Genomic DNA, 18,122 nt, shown 5'->3' with positions numbered 1-18,122 from the left:
CCTCCCCGCCACGGCCGCGTGCCGACAGCGCCCCCTGCCGCCCGCGCCCCGCAGGGCAGAGCCGGCTGCTCCCATTGGCTCCACCCTGCTGGGCGGGGCTCCGCCGGCGCTCCGAGCGCTTCTATTGGGCGAGCCCCGGGAAGGGGCGGTACCGCCTCCTCACGTGAGCGCAGGTGGCGCGCTCTCCGGCCCGGCGGCGCCCCCTGGCGGTCGGCGGCCTCGCTACCGGAGGGGACCTGGCCGGCATGGAGGGGAGCGGCGGCGGGGCGGACCCGGGCCCGGCCACGGCCCCGGGCGGGGAGGGCGAGGGCTGCGAGGGGCTGTGGGAGCTGCCGGTGGAGCGCTGCGAGAGGCGGCCCGTGTGCGGGCGCTGCAGGTGACGCGGGCGCGGGGCCGCGGAGGTGCGGCGGGGCCGGTGGGCTCCGCCCCGCTCGCCGTGAGGCGGCGCTGAGGGCCTGGGCGGGTGCGGTGGGAGGCTCGGCGGGACGCAGTCGCCCTCAGGGTCAGCCGCACCGAGCGGGTCGGCGAGCGTGCGTCTCACTGGCCCTTCACCGCACAGTGACGGAACGGGTCAGGCTGGGAGGGACCGCACGGTCATCCGGCCCAACCTCCCTGCTCCGGCAGGGCCATCCCAAAGCACATGGCACGGGACTGTGTCCAGGTGGCTCTTGGGATGTCCCCAGTGAGGGACGCTCCGTAAGCTCTCTGGAAAATCTGGTCCAGGCACAGTAAAGAAGTTTTCCCTCATGTTTAGGTGGAACTTCCTGTGCATCAGTTTCTGCTTGCTGCCTCTTGTCCAGGAGGCATCATGTCCCAAAGGCATCATGTCCTAAAGGCATGTGCACACTTCTTGTGTAGAAATACCATGACATGAGTTAAATTTGTTGTCCAAGGAGTGGGTAAATGCGGTGGGCAATACGCTCAACAGACTGAGCGTGCTACACTTTTTCTCTGTATGCATACTTCTGAAAAGCAGAGGTGAACATGTGTCTCTCAGTGCCATGCAGTGTGGTACGTGAGGCTTCAGTACGCTGGGGCAGCCTTTGGCACTTCATCAAAAGAAAATGAGAAACAAGTTTTATCTAGCACCGTTACAGCTAATTTTGAAATCTATTCAAGCACTGGTTAATACAACTTGCTGTGAACTCAGGTATCTTTTTAAAGCAGACAATGACATGTGGTCTTACAGAAATACCTCAAAACCTGATTTTATGTTTCTGTATTATGTCTTTTTGGTAAAGTGAGTGCAGGTTGTCACGATCCTGAACTGAAATGCTTGAGCATAACTGCCAAAGAAAAAACGGTTCCCAGCCACTGTACTGATTGATCTATTCCTGTTCATTGGTAAAACAAGTGGAAAGGGCACACAGTTTTGCTAACAGTGTAGTTGTAGTCTCTTTTCAAGTGTCAGAGTTCAGAAGCCTCTTCCTGGTGAGCTTCCTGTTGTATTAAAAAATATGTAACATACCAGTCATAGTGTTTGTAAGTGTTCTCTGTTAAAAAAAGTAGTCATAGCAATAGTTGATGCTCAAAGATGAGAACCAAGCAGGTGAGTGACACTCGCCTTTTGCTGCCCTCTTTTTCTCCAATGACTTATAGTTCAAAGAGCCAATGACCTATAGATCAAAGAACTTCTTGAGCTGCATGTGGTTTCATATCTAATATTCCCCAGTAAATATTGGGTTTTTTTCTAATCTGAATTTCTGTGTAAATTTAATGTATCAACGGCATCTGGCTGGCAAGAAGACACCACAGGCCTACAAGCCACAGTGGGGGAGGAATTACCTTTTCATGTATTTTGACTGTGGCTTCCATCTGCCTTTATTGCACGTAGTATTCCAGGTGTGAGCAAGTCAGCCAGAGATTTATGCCTTGGGTGGTGTGTTTTGTTTATATTTGTAAGGACCTTTCCTCATGCTATGGCTAAGGTCCTTTTTGGACAACCTTTTGGGATGTCTTTTGGAAAGCCAAAGTTGATTTTTGTCAACTACAGCACCCTTACCCCTGTATTTACTGACTCTGTCAGAGATCTTAAATAGTTCTGAAAAGCAGGGTTTCCTTTTGCAAAAGCCATGCCAATTCTTTTAATGTAAATAATGTAATTTTTTGAGAGTCCAGTAACCATATTTTTATCTGTAGTTTCTGCTCACATTAACAGTCTTATTTGTTGAAGATTTCTTTTAGTTATTTGCTGCTCTACATTTCTAGTCCTGAAATGCCAAGGAATTGCTGAGTGAGAGTTAACCCACTGTCATTCCTTATGGAGCAGTTTGACCTTGAGTTCTTTTAAAGTACCTGTAGAGTACTGCTATTTATTTTGTCAGTGTGTTTCACAGAATTTACTCTAATTCCTTCAATTTTGAGTAGACTTTATGGTGAGTCACGTAGGAAAATGGTTTCTGGAACAGGGATTTCTGTTTTCTTTCACAGTAAACGTGATGCAATTTAGTCAGCTCCTGTTTACCATATAGTATTAAAGTATTAGCTTCCTGAAGAGTTGTGGATGAATGACTTTTTGATGAATCTGCTTTTGAGGAGCATGGGTGCAGTGAGTGCAGACACTGAAAGAAAGGTAGGGGCAGAGAAGCCAAGGAGAATGAAAAAGCTACAGAGCTGCTTACTTTTTAAGAAAAAAGGAAAGTCACAATTTTTTATTGTGACAATCATGCAAGACTGAACTGTGCATTCAGTGTATTTTCACAGTGTATCCTCTCCATCCTGTTTTTCAGGATTGTAGCTAAATTGTGCTTTTCATTGATCATGAGATTCTGTGTCTTCACTTGGAGTTGAAGTGGGTAAGGCTGTAATTTAGGGTGCCTCATGGGAAGAAATATTACCCTGAACATTATCATGCTGATTTGGGCCAGGTATGTTTAATTAAATTCCTCAGTTTTCTGAACTCTAGATTTTTATTGTAATGTACCTTAATGAATGTGATTTAGGTCCGAATTCAGTACAAAAGCATGGCAGAACAGATTCTCTTTAGCATCATCTGGTAATTCCTCAGGGGAGCTGATTTCAGGTTCTTTTTTTTTAGATATGGCAAGAAGCTGATTGACAACTTGCTAACAAGTGCTCAGTCAGTCAAGATGTGAAATAGAAACGTGGGAGTAAGGTAGATAAGTTTTCATGTCAGATAATGTGAATGTCACTTGAGTGTCCTGATGGAACAGGATGTTTTTAAGTGTTATGTGTTTGAGACTTTCTATTGCCCATGGTGGTGGTGGGAAAAATATTAGTATTTGCAATAGCTTGTGGTGGAGAATTTGAATGAAGTAATGTAATGTAAATTTACATTTTGAAGATTTTTGTGTGTTTAAGTGCCAGATAAGAAAAAAAAGTCTAAAATTACTCTGCTTGTAGTTGGTGTTTGAGATGGCAAGCAGCTGATGCAAATGAAGTATGTGCAGTTGACTGTTTTATTCTTGAGGTGAGAATTTAATACATAGGCTATCTGCCAAACTCAAAAGGTCAGTGGTGATAAACTTTGAATTGATAACTTCTTAAGGCTTTCATAGCTAACTTAAGTGTTCTACTTGCTTTCAGAAGTTGAAGCCCCCCATCAGAATATTTCAATAGGAGAATAAGCTTAATATAGTTTCCAAGTTGCTTTAGCTTGAAAAACAAAATGAGCAGGCCCAACAACTGAGGTAATGTAGAACTACAATTTGATTTTTGTGGTGTGACACTGATAGCAATTTAACATTTTGAAATAATGTCCTTCTGTGGGTCAAATTTCATTGTTCTGTAGATATATGGTGCTTTGTTAGGGAAAAAGCCTTTTGATAGTACAAGAGCCATGAATACACAATTGACTTCTTGCCACAAATCTTAACTGTACATTTGGAGAATGTCATTGTTGTAGGAGAACTTCTGAGGAAGAATTCTTCTCATGAAGAATTTGCAGGAGAAACTAAGATTTTAAACTCTGAGTATCATTTATTGTCTCTTGTAGGCCATCACAAATACCCACTGGTAACAGTCCTCTGTGTTTGCAGGACCCATTTATGTTGTAAAGTTAGGTTAACAACAATTTCTGTTTTCTCAGTTCTGCTATGGTATATGCTGCTATGCTGAATATATATTTCAGGGGTGGGGGGAAGAAAAGGAGTAATGTCAATCCTTTAATATAAATATGCCTTTTGCCTATATGTAAAATATTACAGATACTCTACTGAATTTGGGTGCTGTGAGGGTTCTTGATAGCATTGATAAATTGATAATGATTTGTGATGACATGGTGCTGCTGCATATTTTTAGGAAAAACGTAATGTTCTTACATAAGTATCACATATTTGTTAATAATTCGATCTGCAGCTCCTGGAGAACCCCACACCAGAGCAGGTGGATGCACAAAGGAGGCTATGGTCCTGTGGGAAGCATGGATGGAACATGCTCCTGGCAGGACCTGTGGACCTGTGGGGCAAGGAGCCCACATGGGAGCAGGTTTGTTGACAGGACTTGTGACCCCATGGAAGGGACCCAAACTGATGAAGCTCATGAAAAACTGCAGCCAGGGGAAGGAGTCGTGTTGGAGAAGTTCATGGAGGACTGTCTCTTGTGGGAGGGGACACTAATCACACTGTTGGGGAAGAGTAGGTAGAGGAACTGGGAACTGATGTTTGCGTAGTAATTGGTGAGTGATCTCTCCCTGTCCTTATCTCACCCCATGAGCCTTTCATTATATTTTCTGCCCCAATTCAGCTGAGGAGGGAAGTGAGAGAGGCTTCGGTGGACATGTGGCACCTGTCCAGGGTCAACCCACCAATGATAGTAAGGAGACAATGGCAAATGTGAGATCTGTCAGAAGATCACAAGTAGCTGGTAATAAAATTTAATTCTGAGATGAGACAGAAACTGCTAGAAATAGTAATCTTTTGTAAATATGAATCTGGCCCTCCAGTTTTTGACTACGACTTAATTGCAGTCAGAGGTTACATTATGAAGATGCTACGTACTGTAGTTTACATGACTATCTCTACAGCATCAGCATTTGCTGAGAAAGCTGTTTTGGTAGGTAAAATATTCAGTATTTTGCAGATAATATCTAAGAGAGCGTGTGTGAAAAGCGATTATGTTGACAAAATTACCTCTTAATTTTGCCTTTTGATTTTTGTAGAAGGACTTTGTAAGTGGCACAACTTCAGTCTGAGGTTAAGGAAGAGGGGAGTGCTTTGAAGGGAAGCACTGGAGAGAGGAACTAGGATTTTTAAAGGGGTTGTCTTCAGTTGTTGCTGTTAATAGAAGAGTGGGTATATTGTTCTATGTGTTGGGGTGTAACTGAAGGATTCAAATTATTTATCTCTAAGTAGATTTTTGGCCTATGGAACTGAATTTCTGTCCTTAATAATTTTCATTTATTACTTTTCAAAAAATATGATGCATTTGCAATTCTGTGTTGCAAACCTTGTGTTGACCCCATAATTGCTTGCAGAGGTTTTCCGAAGTGTTGTCCTGACCTGGGGACATAATTGCCTTAACTGGAATGACACTTTTGTAAGCTAATTTCAACACAGATAAGCCTGATAAAATGTTTGCAGGCCTTTTCACCTGTAGATTGTATTTCTTCAAAAAATAGCTAGAAGGATTTGACAAAGGTTTCTTATCTCCTTAATATGAATATAAAGTAAGTGTTTATTCCCAACATTCAGTGATTTTTATTTGAATAAGGTAATACATAACAGTAGATATGCAAACATATCTTGGTTTTTGTAAGTGTAGGTATATAGGCAGCTGAGAAAGTCAGAGACCGTGGTGTCAATCAGGTGTCTGACCCTTCGCTGGGGCTTTGTCAGCCCTGTAGCAAAAGTGAAGTGAGAAGGGCTGTGTTGCCATGACTGTATCCTTTTTGTCTGCTGATTTATGCATTCTTAGCCAGCTTGGGGAAATGTGTATTCACACAGAGAGATCAGAAGCAGTGCACTCAGAAGGCTAGAAGGTGAGTAAAGCTCTTAGGCAAGAAGGTGCTAAGTGGCCTCTTGCCCTAGACTTGGAGTTGGTTGTACTTCCCTGGCCAGCAGAGAATCCAGCCACAAGACTGCAGAACAAATTATTATTTTGACTTTTACACTGGAACACATTAAGAGAAGAACATTCCCAAATGATTTACAGCAGAATGCAGAATACTTTTAACAATAAGTGCATATTTTTGCAACAACCAAAAGTTATTCTACAAACTGAATTTTTTTTTCAGCATTAAGTGGCTATGTTGATTTTTCTGCCAGTGGGGAAGCAGAGATTTATACAGTAATATGTCAGCTCTTCCAAAAAGGCTAAGAAATTTTAATAGGGCTGGGGGCATGAAAAGCATGAATGTACAAATGGAAAGTCTCTTCCATTCAAGAACTACCCTTTCTTGATAGACACAAATGTCTTTTAGGTTTTGAATTTATTTTCAATAGAAGATTGTCAGGGAGTTTTGAGGAATGTTAAGAGGGTGTCTTGAAATTGTGTACTTGACAGTAAAAAAGATGTAGAATTTAGTAACTACAGATTTAGATGTAAACGGTTTGAAATTGATGAACTACAGTATATGTAATCTGTACCACATTTTAAGAATAGCTAAAGGTCAGGGGAAAAATTATCAAGCCTTAGTTTTGAAGTTCAGTACCTTTTATAATCTTAACATGCTTCTGGTAATGTTGCTTTAAAAGATTGTAGTTTGCTCACTAAATTCTGTATCTTCTATTGGATAGAATTGCAAATATCAAGCTGAACATGATTTATTTTTGTTCTCTTTTTAGCAGTTACTGTATGTGCCACAGTTTCTCATGCTGTTTCTTTTGTCCATATTAGTAATAATGAGGGTGCCAGAGCTGTTGGTGAATTAAAGGTTTTATGACTTCACTGTTACTTATTTCTGCTGTGCTAAATTTAAAAGGCAATTATTAGTTTCATATTATATTGGGATCAGATTAATGAGTAGGGACCTTTTCAGGCTTGTTTTGTGCCTCAGCTGATTTGGTTAGCATGCTTCTTGATCTGCTGGCATTAAAAAAAGGAAAAAGAATATGTTAGGCTGGCCGCTTGTGGACTGTGGGTAACTGTAGGCTAATAGGAGCACCAAAGACAAGAACTGCAGCAGAGAATAATCTTGTTAATTAAAACAACTGTAGTACCTTTGATTGGCTTCTGTTCTGTAATTACACCAAGTACAACTTTTCCTTGGGGATGGTAGTGTGTTGTGAAAGAGGTCAAAATGCTTCAACATTGATCAAGCCTTCCCAGTTTAATTGTAAGGAGTACTAAAATAGCAATGATTATTTTTCAAGATTTGCTTTTGATTTTTATAAACACAGCATAAAGCAAAACCTAAAAACAGGTTGAATTTTACTTTCCATTCTGTGGGAGTTACAGAAAGCGGTGACAGCTGAAGACTGTTACCCATATATCTAAATAAGAGTTGGTTTAAGTTCAGCAAATCCAGTGATTTTTCATGTAAATTCTGGGGCTTACATCTGACACTGGCATAGGTGAATTTCACCTGCGGTGCTATCTCGTTTTGAGGAGACCCAGCCCTGACATATCCCCCAGCTGTTTATGATGTAATGTACTATAGAGCTAGTCTGAGCATCCTGTGACTAATTGGTCTCAGTCAGATTCTTTTCAGTTACCTGTTTTTTTGGTTTTTTTAAATTTTTTAGTTTTCCCCTCTGTTTGAGTTTAATTTTTAAAAAAGAAGCTTTCCTGTCACTTCAGGTGCATCACTCAAACCTTCTTCCCTTCTTGAAAGTATGCCTAGAATTTCTGACTTTTTCCAGCTATTTTTTGTATGTCTTTCATTTGTGATTTTTGTTTTTGTTTTCCCTTTCAGCTGTGGTGTTTTTTGGAGTCTTCTCTCTTCCTTTTAGTGACTGTATGTCGTTCCACCGCCTGATGTCCCATCCACACTTGTTCGTTGCAATACACCTGTGTGTCCCTTTCCCATTTTTTTAAAGTCAAATGGTGCTCTGAGCACTGCATTCAGTTTTCAATTGGCACTTTTGTAACTTTACGAGGGTTGTACTTTTGCTTCACAAACTCTGCTGAAGTGTTTTTCAGGAAGTCCGTAATGCTTTTTGCTTGAAATAAATAATCCAGACTCCTGGATGTGTCAACTTAGTTATTGTCTGTGTTGTTACTAGAAGCATGCCTCTCCTTTGGTTTTTAAGACATAGTCAACAGCAATTTTTTTTTCTCCATCTTTCTACATACATTTTCTGAGTTACACAATTATGCCTATAATTTGTGGTAAGAATTTATTTTTAAGTTCTTGTACTCAGTTCCTAAATATATTGAGCATGTCAATATTGAAGACTGCAAACTGTCTCTAACAGATGATTTTTGTTTAATCTCAAATTTACTTTAATATAAATGTTCAGGTGTACTAGTTACATGAAGGGGAATGTGTCCTTTCTGTATGTAATTTTTGTCTTCCTGTGAACTATGTAAAGAAAATGGACCAAGTGAGTCCTGGAAACCTTGTCCTATGGCTCTTCTGGCACAAAATAGTAGATAGTAGATGATCTATGTTGTAAAGTTAACATGAATTTGTTTTTTATCTAATGAGTAGTCAGATACTTACTGTGGCTTATCTTTATTTCATTCAACATGTTTTCCTTAGTTTTTATATATTAATAATTGATAATACAATTTTCTGACAGTTTTCTTTCCCTTTTCCCCCCTTTTTTTTTAACAGTCAATCAACTATTGTCCAAAAGGCTAGAAATATTAAATAAAATTGAGTGTGCATGCATCCTACATTTGGAAGGAGCACTTTCAAATGCACACTTTTTGTGTGAATTGACAATATCAGCTTATACAACCTTGCAATATTTATTATAAAATGCTTCTATTTTCTTACGGTGTCATGGAATTGGCATTCTTGCCTATATGTCTGTTTAGCACTTCAACATTTCTATTTATTCCAGAAGTCCAGTTAATTGAAATTGAAAATAGGTGAATTGTGCACTAGGGAGAGAATAAATGAATCAAATTGGAATGAATGTGAAATGTTCAGGAATTCAATATTTTGATGCTTCTGTCAGACAGTGGAAAGAAAACACTTCTTCTCTAAAAAGCACGTACAGTTTATGGGTTTATTAAGGAAGCCAAATAGTCTGAGGAAATCTACTGCCTGAAAAGTTAATCAGAGACAAGGCTAGTTTTATTAACAATGGATTATATTCGTAACAGCTATAAAATGGTAAATAAAGACAGTGGTTTTTTATAAAAAAGGATGATCCAAAAAAAGGTAATTTGTGGGTTCTTGTAGTTTGCTTTGTGTATGATGACAACAGTGGTAGTCTAATTCAGTTTTATAATATATGGAACTTGTTTTTCCTGATAGTTCTGAATTCAGTATTACACTTAAGCAATTTAGGAGTTAGCCCCCGCCTCACTTTTCTTTTTCCCTTGGTTTATTAGAATTATTGGTTAGAATCTTTAGAAATTCTCTTTGGTAGAGTTTCTATCAGATGAAGTCTTGAGGCGGTAAAATCATTAGAGTTTGAATTTATTTTTTAGTGTTTAAATTTATTCTGTTGTCTTTAATAGAAGAGCTTGTTAATTGTACCTTCTAATGGAATTTTCTTCATTAAAATACCAAAGAAAGAGCAATGAAATCCAATTGTGCTAATTCTTTTGGAGACCTAAGTCAAATTCTCCTTGACCATCTAAGTTCTTTTTAAAACCCTAATGTATTAAAAGTAGGCAGCTAATACAGTGCATTAAGTAGATTGTAAGTGCCTTTTAGAATATGTCATCTCCAAGTAGATTAAAAGGTAACCCATAGTGTACAGTAAGCTTACTTACGTGTGTAGCCACTTCATGCCTTACAAAGTTGGAACAGGGATGCTGATAAGTATATGTTTTAAACTTAAGTAGGTTTAAAGGTATCTAGGCACCCAAGTATCTTGAAGCTTCAGTCTTTAAGTCTGCTGCAGTAATGTCTTTGACATTTATAATGGTACAGTGGATATAATCTGTCAGACTCTATTAAGTTAGTTATGCTTTAATATAATTCTGTTATGAGCCACTGCTTTCATTTTGTATTCTGTTCCTGTTTGCAAATGCAGATTTTGTAGCTGTTTAGAGAGGGACTGGGGAGAAATTTAGTAAGGGCACTATCAGATGACTAATGAAGTCATGTACCGCTAAAACAAGTGTGGGTAGGGGACAAATGGAAGAACAGCATGCCCACCTTCTTTGACAGACTGGTTAATGGATTTAACAGTATCCGCCCAGGATGAGGGGCTCTGGAGTAGGGGTGGTTACCTTTGTCTGAGGAGATAAGAGTACTAAGGGAGCATTTGAGAGCTTTCTGCAAAAGTCAAGCTGGGAAGATACAGACTAGTGGAATTGGTCTACAATATAAACTAAGAGAGTGTCCTGGGCTGTGGAGCTCAAACAATTGACATTTCAAAGCAGGAGAGGTTTTTGTGGGGGCTTATGCTGCATGCAGAACTGTTGAACATGCTCCCAGTGCCCAGGTGGGTGGGGTGAAAGGCATGCACAGCCAGCTTGCAGGTGACAGCCAGGTGGAGGGAGAAATTGCTGTACTGCAGGAGGTTAGAGCTGCCATTCAGAGAGACACTGACAGCTGTCTAGTTATGAGGAACCTCACAAAATTCAGCACATTTAGCCCTTAGTGCACAGGGCTAAACAAGCCAGATATCACGGTCAGGCTGCATACTGGCCTGCAAGGGAACCACCTGCAGCAGGGTGGGCAGCAGGGTAAGTGTGGGCCAGCAGCATCCCCTGGTGGTAGAAGAGGCCCTGTCCCATCTTAATCAGAGTGTAGATGGATTTTCAGTTTCAGAAAAAACGAATTACACTTTGTGAGAGCAGTTAAATGCTAGAGCGGTTTGCCTGGTGAGACTCTGGCAGGCTGAGATCAGTTGGCTCGAGGCCTTTGGAGTTATGCCTGCTTTGAGTCCAAAGCTGTCCAGGTCTGAATTATTTTATGAGTCGGTTTATAGCTTTGCTCTGTTTAAGTTAATACCAGCGGCCTCTCAGACCAAGCAATAATACGTTTATGAGTGCAAAATCTTAACTATGGTAGTTCACTTATTCCTGTCAGTCTCTTAATGAGGTACTCAAGTGCAGTCTAACCTTCTTTTTGTTAACTTTTATAAACATGCTTGCTAAAAAAGTACTACATCAGTTATAAAACTAGTGTTTCCAAGTTACACAAGAAAGTTTCATCTACGCAACAGACTTCTAACTTTCTTATTTAAAAGAGCATTGTTGTAAGGAATTTTTTCCCAAGACATGAAGCCTGCAAAGCACCTTGAGTGGTAAAAATCAGTGTGGTTCTGAGGTTTGATGTGGTGACTGCTATATTAAGCATTTAAAAAGCACTTGTACTGCACTGATCGTTTACCTTAAAAGCAGCATCTTCTGGTATCCCAAAAAGGCTTTAAAATGGCTTGATGAGCTTGATGCCTGGTTAAATAAAGTAAATATTCTGTATTCAGTAAAAATCAACATATTTTAAAGAAATACCTTTAAATAACAGGTGTACTGTTTTAAAGTACATTAATTTGTTGCATTATATCAGAAAACTGACTGCTTTTTAATAACATTGCCGCAAGATCAGAATCAGTGTCTTTGACAGAAGTGCTGCTATGCAGAAAAAGGACACTAGAGCGCAGTGTAACATTTAAAGTGCTCCTACAGCTAAGTGGCATCCGGAAGTCTGAACAGAACATTGCTTGCGTAGTGCCTTTTTTGTATGGTTTTATAATGTTGAGTTATACTGAAGTTTTCTAAGTGTATAAACGCAACTTCATTCTGCTACCATCTATGGCAAAAATGAATGCTATACTACAATACTTTAATTGAAGATTATTTTCCATATTTAACCATTTTCCTAATACATGTTATTCATCATATGAAGCTCCATTAACTCTTTTTTTTACTTGTATTCAGTTGAAGATAAACTACAGAGAATGGTAGATCTTTCTTTTAGCAGGAGTGTTTATTCTTTAACATTATAAAAGATACTATTCTTTATGTCTTTGTCTGATAGAACTTATCTACTTTTGTGTTAATGCCGAATATAGTTTAGAAAGGGAATGCTCTTGTATGCTGTTTTACCATAATAAATTATAATAATACCTTCATTTCACAGATATTTTTTAATTTTTGAAAGGAAGAAGGGTAAATTCATAGCTGGAAGTGACAGGATATAGCATCGTGAGGATATAGCATTCTTGAGAGACACAAGAACTTAACTCTTCTGAAAGGTGTGTGGGTACTGAGCCTGCATTCATTAACAATCAATGGCAGAATTCCCTTGAGTTCATTTGCTGCAGAAGTGAGCTTTTAATGTAACTCCCTTTTCTCATCTGCTTGTTTCTAACTAGGAAGCAGGCTTGCTTTTGTTATTAAAAAATAAGTATACATTTCAATAGGTTCTATGTTTAAAATACTATATTAGATAAGATGAAGTTGCATAGGAGACCTAAACTTCAAATGTCAAAAGACCTATTGCTTTTGTGGAGATAGAAGGGTTGTTTTACTGAAACTTGGTCAGTGTTTTTTGAATAGACTGTCATGCATGTAATTCAAACATAAAACTGAAAAAAACCAATAAACTGGGATATAGAAATTTAGTGTTAGAAGTTTTTATTCTTGCTTGCATAGATTTTTGCAATGTTACCCCTAATGACAAATTGTAATCTTTTTTTTTTTTTTTTTAATCAGGAAACAAGCAGTAGCAAAACAACAGTGCAGGAAACTTCTAGGTAGTTTAACTTTAGATTTGTAGACTGCATTTACACAGCTTCAGTTGCTGTTTGAACCCCTCACTGCACCTGAAATGTGTTCTCAGTAGCTCCTGTTAGCAGCGTCTTGATCTCAGCTTTCCTGTCTCACTGCAGTGTTAACTGTGAACCTTTCTTGTACATGGGGTACTAAAGAGCCTGTGTTCCCTCACACCAAGCTACCAGAGTGAGAACAAGAGGGGGAGAATGACTGGTTAGCCACATGGAAAGGCTCTTTGTGCAGGCATGCAACGGGCTACCCAGCCTACCAGACCCAAGATGCTGATGCTGTATTGTTGGAAATTTTTCTTTTTTTTTTCTTTTTTTTTCTTTTTTTTTTTTTTTTCTCCTTTTCTCCTTTCTTGCTTAGATTGGTAGGTTCCTCTCTTCCCTGGAAAATTCTGAATGTTTTCATGAGGCGTTTTGGTTACACAATTTTCCTGCTTTGTCTTTTCTTGTGATAGCATCTAAACTTGTGAAACTGATTGGGTATTATAAGATGGCAATGTAATACTTGAGCTTAGCTTCTTAATGTCTCAGTGGCTCACTTTAAATGCCATTACTGCTTCACCTTCTTCAACAAATTTAAAGCTCTGCTAGCTGTCTGGCATCAAGCTTGTCAGGGTGCCAGCTATTTTGCCAGACTATAGAGCCAAGATGCATGAAAATGTCAACAATCTCAGGCTCATTAGTTTTTGGCTTTCCTGGCCTTTCTGTAATGACTGCAGTGCTGCATAAGCTAAATGCTATTTTATTTATTTACTCCTATTAGTTCCAGTGAAAACCACAGCCAACTTTAATGTAAACAGTTAAGCTGTTGAAAGAATGTTCTTCTATTGATTTGTTAATTTAAGTTATTTACAAGGAAAGCTGCCTGCCAAAGTCTGCTTACATGTAATAAGTTCAGAAAATTATGCAGTGTGGATATTTTGTTATTTTCTTCTTCGTACCTTTGCTCTTTTAAAGCACTAGAAGATATTTGTTGTTTTGGATATGTTCTGATTAGATTTGTAAAGCTGCCATGAACATTCCAGGCTGAAAGAAAAAATCCCCAAACTATCTTGTTTGTCCTTTATTTATGATTTAATTGGTCAGGCAGAAAGGTTATTTGCTTTGGGAAATGGACACATGAGAACACTGCACAACTTAAAAGCCTTTAATAACGTCCATGCTGCCTTTGTCCTCATTTTTGAAATATATTGATTTTTGTCTGTATACTTTCAGCATGAAAATATGCGAAAGATCACTCATTAAGGATAGCATACTCTTACAGCATTCATATACATGCTGTACTGAAGAATCTACTAATTTTGTTGAGTAACCTGTTGCTTTCTATTGTAGTGTCAAAGTCTAAAGGAAATGTCCAAATTAATTCAAAGTTCTTCTAATATAATTGTCTGTCACTGTAGTGTTACAAACTTCTACATAAAAGCCACCTTACCTGTAATTGTTAATTCTCTAGATACTATGTCTTCAATATGTGCTGCTACTACTATTGATGATGAGGATAAAATCTCTTACACTATTTACTTAGTGTTGAAAACTGCTGTGAAAAATATGGTAATGCAGAATAGAAGAGAAGTTTGGAATCATACCGAAGCTACCAGTTACTTGGAAGGAAAGATTTTTTTCTTCATTAATTTTAGATATTTCTACAAATACACATTTTATAAGGAGAAATACATACATATATGTATGTATGCATGTTCACTTATTTGCCTAATTTTTGGAGAACTGCACTAAGAGATGTAATTTCCCAAAAGATATGAAGGTTTTCCTTAATGAGAACTCAGTGATTGTAATGAACTAAGTGACTGCTTCTGTCCCTTACCTCTGAAGGGTTGCTTTTTTAGTCCAGTTTTAGTCTTAAATCTAGGATGAATAAGATCTTGTAATCTTTGTAAGTAAGGCTTTTCAAATGTATTGCTACAGTTGTTCAAATCCAGACCAGTTGAACTTTGACTGAAAATCATTACATACTGATTGTTGTTTGGTGCTGAAGAAGAAATGAGTTTGTGATATAAATCCCATTTCTAGTAGCTGGCTGTCAACAGCTGAAAACTCTGAGCTGAAAATCAGCAGTAGCACAACATCTTCTTTAAGACTTGCAAGTACTTGTGGATACTTTTTATGATTCTTATTTTTGAGATAGATTTGTTTCTTTTTTTTTCCCCAGTAAGAGCTGAGGACATAATCCCTGAAATATATTGGGTTGCTCTGAAAGTAAATGTTAAAATGGAACCACATATAGTCTGTACTCTTGTTTTCAACACTTGCTGAACTTTATTTTTTCCTGCTGACTGTAGGAGCTGGATCATGGTCTGTAGCTTATTTTTTTTAAATGGCGATTTGTGCCAGGAAACCACACTCAGAACAAATGGGTCAGACGTGAGGTTCGTGTGATGGAGAGCTAAACAATGAATAACAGGTGCTTGGGAATCAGAGTGGTATTTGTGGCTGATAGGAATAGTGGTTTTGTGACTTTTTGACCTAAAAAGTGTATCTTCATGCTTTAGTAACTTTTGATGATAGATACGTTTCTTATTGCTGTGAATATCTTCCCCATCCATTATGTGATACAACGTAACTGTTCATGAAACAGATGTAAATAGGTGTTTCTTGTTGAACTTGGTCTCTGCTGGTATTCCCTGATGCCTCTGTCACGTGACAACCTTATTCTTTCTTTGGGTTTTCTGAAGTCCAATGTTCTGGGCAGAGGCCCAGGATTGTTTGAAATATGCAAGAAGGCAAAGTTATAAAATTGATGGAGAAATCTTGACTATGACGGAAAATCAGGGTTTTGCACAGAAGGCTGTAGTGGTGAGAGTGGAAAACAAAGAATGGCAAGGGATGTGTCTTCTCACCATACCATGTAGGAGCAGCTGAGGGTTGGTGCCAAGGAATCTGAGTGCTAGCAAATATTTCTGTGATCTCCTAGCTGCTCACTTGTAGTGCATGCCTTGTTAAGAGGCAGGGGGATGAGTCTGTCTCCCTGTGCCCCTTCTGAACCTCTTTCTGTACCTCTTCTCTGAAGTATCTGTGACCCCATCCCATTGCCTTTTCCCATTGCTGCACCCCTTGTCCCTGCTAGTTCTAGTGGGATACTAGATCAATTCAAAGGCAGTTTTTGTCTAAAAATACTGCATTGCTTTTTGAATACCTCTGTTGTATATCATGCCTCTTTGTACTGTGACCAGGCTTGCTGTGTTGATAGTGCCTTGTGGCAAGGAGAACAGATGCTGTTTTATCAACTGTGCAACTATCAGGAAAATGCCCTGGAAATGAACTTGTTTAATACAATGGTAACCTCTATTTAATTGGTCAATTTTATGGTTTTATTAGTTTGGAAATTTGTGGTACTGCCTTGATTGTCTTCTGGTACAAAAACTAAACTTAATTTGGCATATTTTAATGAATTTAGTATTTAATACTGCAGTGGCTTGTCCTGGAACTAGAGAAAAAATTTTGGAACTTATAGTACATTGCAGGTTTGAATTGTAAAAAAGGCAATATCTGTGATATGAAAGAGATAAAATTAGGTTTAAAGTAGATATTAGGAATAGATTCTTTGCTATAAGGGTAGTGAGGTACTGGAGCAGCTGTCCCAGAGAAGCTGTGGGTGACCCATCTCTGGAAGCATTCAAGGCCAGAAAGGGGCTTTGAGCAGCCTGATGTACTGGAAGTTGTCCCTGATCATGTCAGGGGAGTTGGAATGAGATGATTCTGAAAATCCTGAAAATCCCTTCCAACTCAGCCCATTCTGCTGTTGATTCACTTATACTGTTGGTCTAAATGAATGTTTCTAAGAGGATGCTTTTTTTTCTGGCTGGGACTCTGGAGCAGTAGAAGGAGGAAGCTGATACTGAGATGGTATTATATGAAGTCCTGACATTCAAACTTGAAGTCTGTAGCTCTTTAGCCCACTTCACATTTTTGTGATTTGGAAAATGATCTGCAAAATGGAGAGATACCAAATGACTCCATAGCTCTTTTCATGATACCATGAGAGCTTGTGGTAGAACTTTTCATATGAATTAAGAGCAAATATTCTAGATTTTAGATTGGTTGAGTTACGTTAATTCTGTGTTCTGTTGCTTAAAGTTGCTGTCCTTAATTGTGTTGAAAAAGTTACCAAAACTTTTAGGATAACTAAATTTTCTTGTTACCTTTTTTGCACCTGAAGGCAATTTGTTTGCAAGGTAGTTGATTCATATTGTTGGGTAGCATGGAAACAAGCTTTTTCCTATTGTGTGTGATCTTTTCTTTGAAAAGAGATTTTTCACTTTGATTTGTATAAGATGCTTTTCCTGTGCATACACATTTAAGTGTATGTTTTTACTCAGGAAACTAAAATATGTTCCATTAAATAAACTGGTTGCACCATTAAAAACCTAAAACTTCGAAACAAAACAAACCCATACACCTGTTTTGTTTATTTATAACTCCTTGTGGGTAGCAGAACTTTAGCAATATGGCTTTTTTTTTTCCCTTTTTCCTTTTCTCTTTGTCAGGAAGCTGGTGTTATACAGATTACCACATGGAAAAGGAAGTGCTCTGTTATTATTCTTGCTACTCCCTCCACCTGTGTTTCTGGTGCTGTGTTTTTATGTGGCTATTGACTCCTAATTAAGTTTGTAAGGATTTAATTTTACATTTTAATGCCGCATGACCAGTGAGTTTCTAAGTCTTTTGAAAAAGATTGGAGGAAAAAATGGGAGCTGGAGCACAGTAAAGTTGGAGTAATCTTCTATGCCTGATTTTTCTCAGAAAAGCACATTAAAACTAAGGCTTGAAATTTTGTTTAAGTAAAGAATGTCCAAAATAAACCTAGAAGAAACCTAGACATGATGACATGAGAAATTACTCTGGGTATTTTTAATCTGCCTTCTCCAGCACTCAGAGTGCACACCAGAGGTTTATGTAGTGTCATGATAATGTTCTGTGTTTAATTATTTCATCCTTTCTTACTAACACTTTACGACACTGATCTGCATTTTTGAGATATGCCAGGCATTGAACTTCTGTTTCCAGAGGATTATTTATTGAAAGTTAATACTATTGAATGTTATGTCATACTAACTATAGACCCTGTTTTTTTCTAAATGTCAGGTTAGGATTGTTTCTTCCTAAATGCATAACTTAATACTTAGCTACGTTTAACTTAGTCCATTCTTTCCTTTATGTTCCTTCTGTTGCTGTTATTGTTAAGGTGGAGAATGCCAAATGTATTTTAAATACACTTTTAGTTTGTGTTTGTCCTCTAACATAAAAGTAGTGAAAATAAAAGTATTCTCAAATTTTTTAAAATAAATGGGCTTCTCCTTTTCAACTTCCCACACACGCAGCTTTGTAAAACTCCTGAATGTTGTTTTAATG

At 38.5% G+C, this 18,122-nt stretch overlaps 1 protein-coding gene across 3 annotated transcripts in view; it reads left to right on the top strand.

Annotated features, from left to right (window-relative positions):
• The first annotated feature begins 217 nt into the window (after nucleotides 1–217).
• Nucleotides 218–18,122, top strand: part of DTWD2 (DTW motif tRNA-uridine aminocarboxypropyltransferase 2) — a 64,282-nt gene continuing 46,377 nt past the window's right edge. Inside the window, exons 1-2 of one of the 3 annotated variants that reach the window (XM_085041979.1) lie at nucleotides 3,498–3,650; nucleotides 4,318–4,446. In XM_085041979.1, the coding sequence (XP_084898105.1) occupies nucleotides 4,349–4,446 (98 nt within the window). In that variant the 5' untranslated portion in view covers nucleotides 3,498–3,650; nucleotides 4,318–4,348. Of the gene's footprint in view, nucleotides 377–3,497; nucleotides 3,651–4,317; nucleotides 4,447–10,884; nucleotides 10,929–18,122 lie in introns of those variants that run through there. The other 2 variants (XM_085041978.1, XM_085041980.1) reach the window with 2 other exon arrangements.

Source organism: Lichenostomus cassidix, chromosome Z, assembly GCF_008360975.1.
Source record: "Lichenostomus cassidix isolate B80296 chromosome Z, HeHo_3.0, whole genome shotgun sequence".
NCBI lineage: Eukaryota > Metazoa > Chordata > Aves > Passeriformes > Meliphagidae > Lichenostomus > Lichenostomus cassidix.
This window is presented reverse-complemented; position numbering and strand designations above follow the sequence as displayed.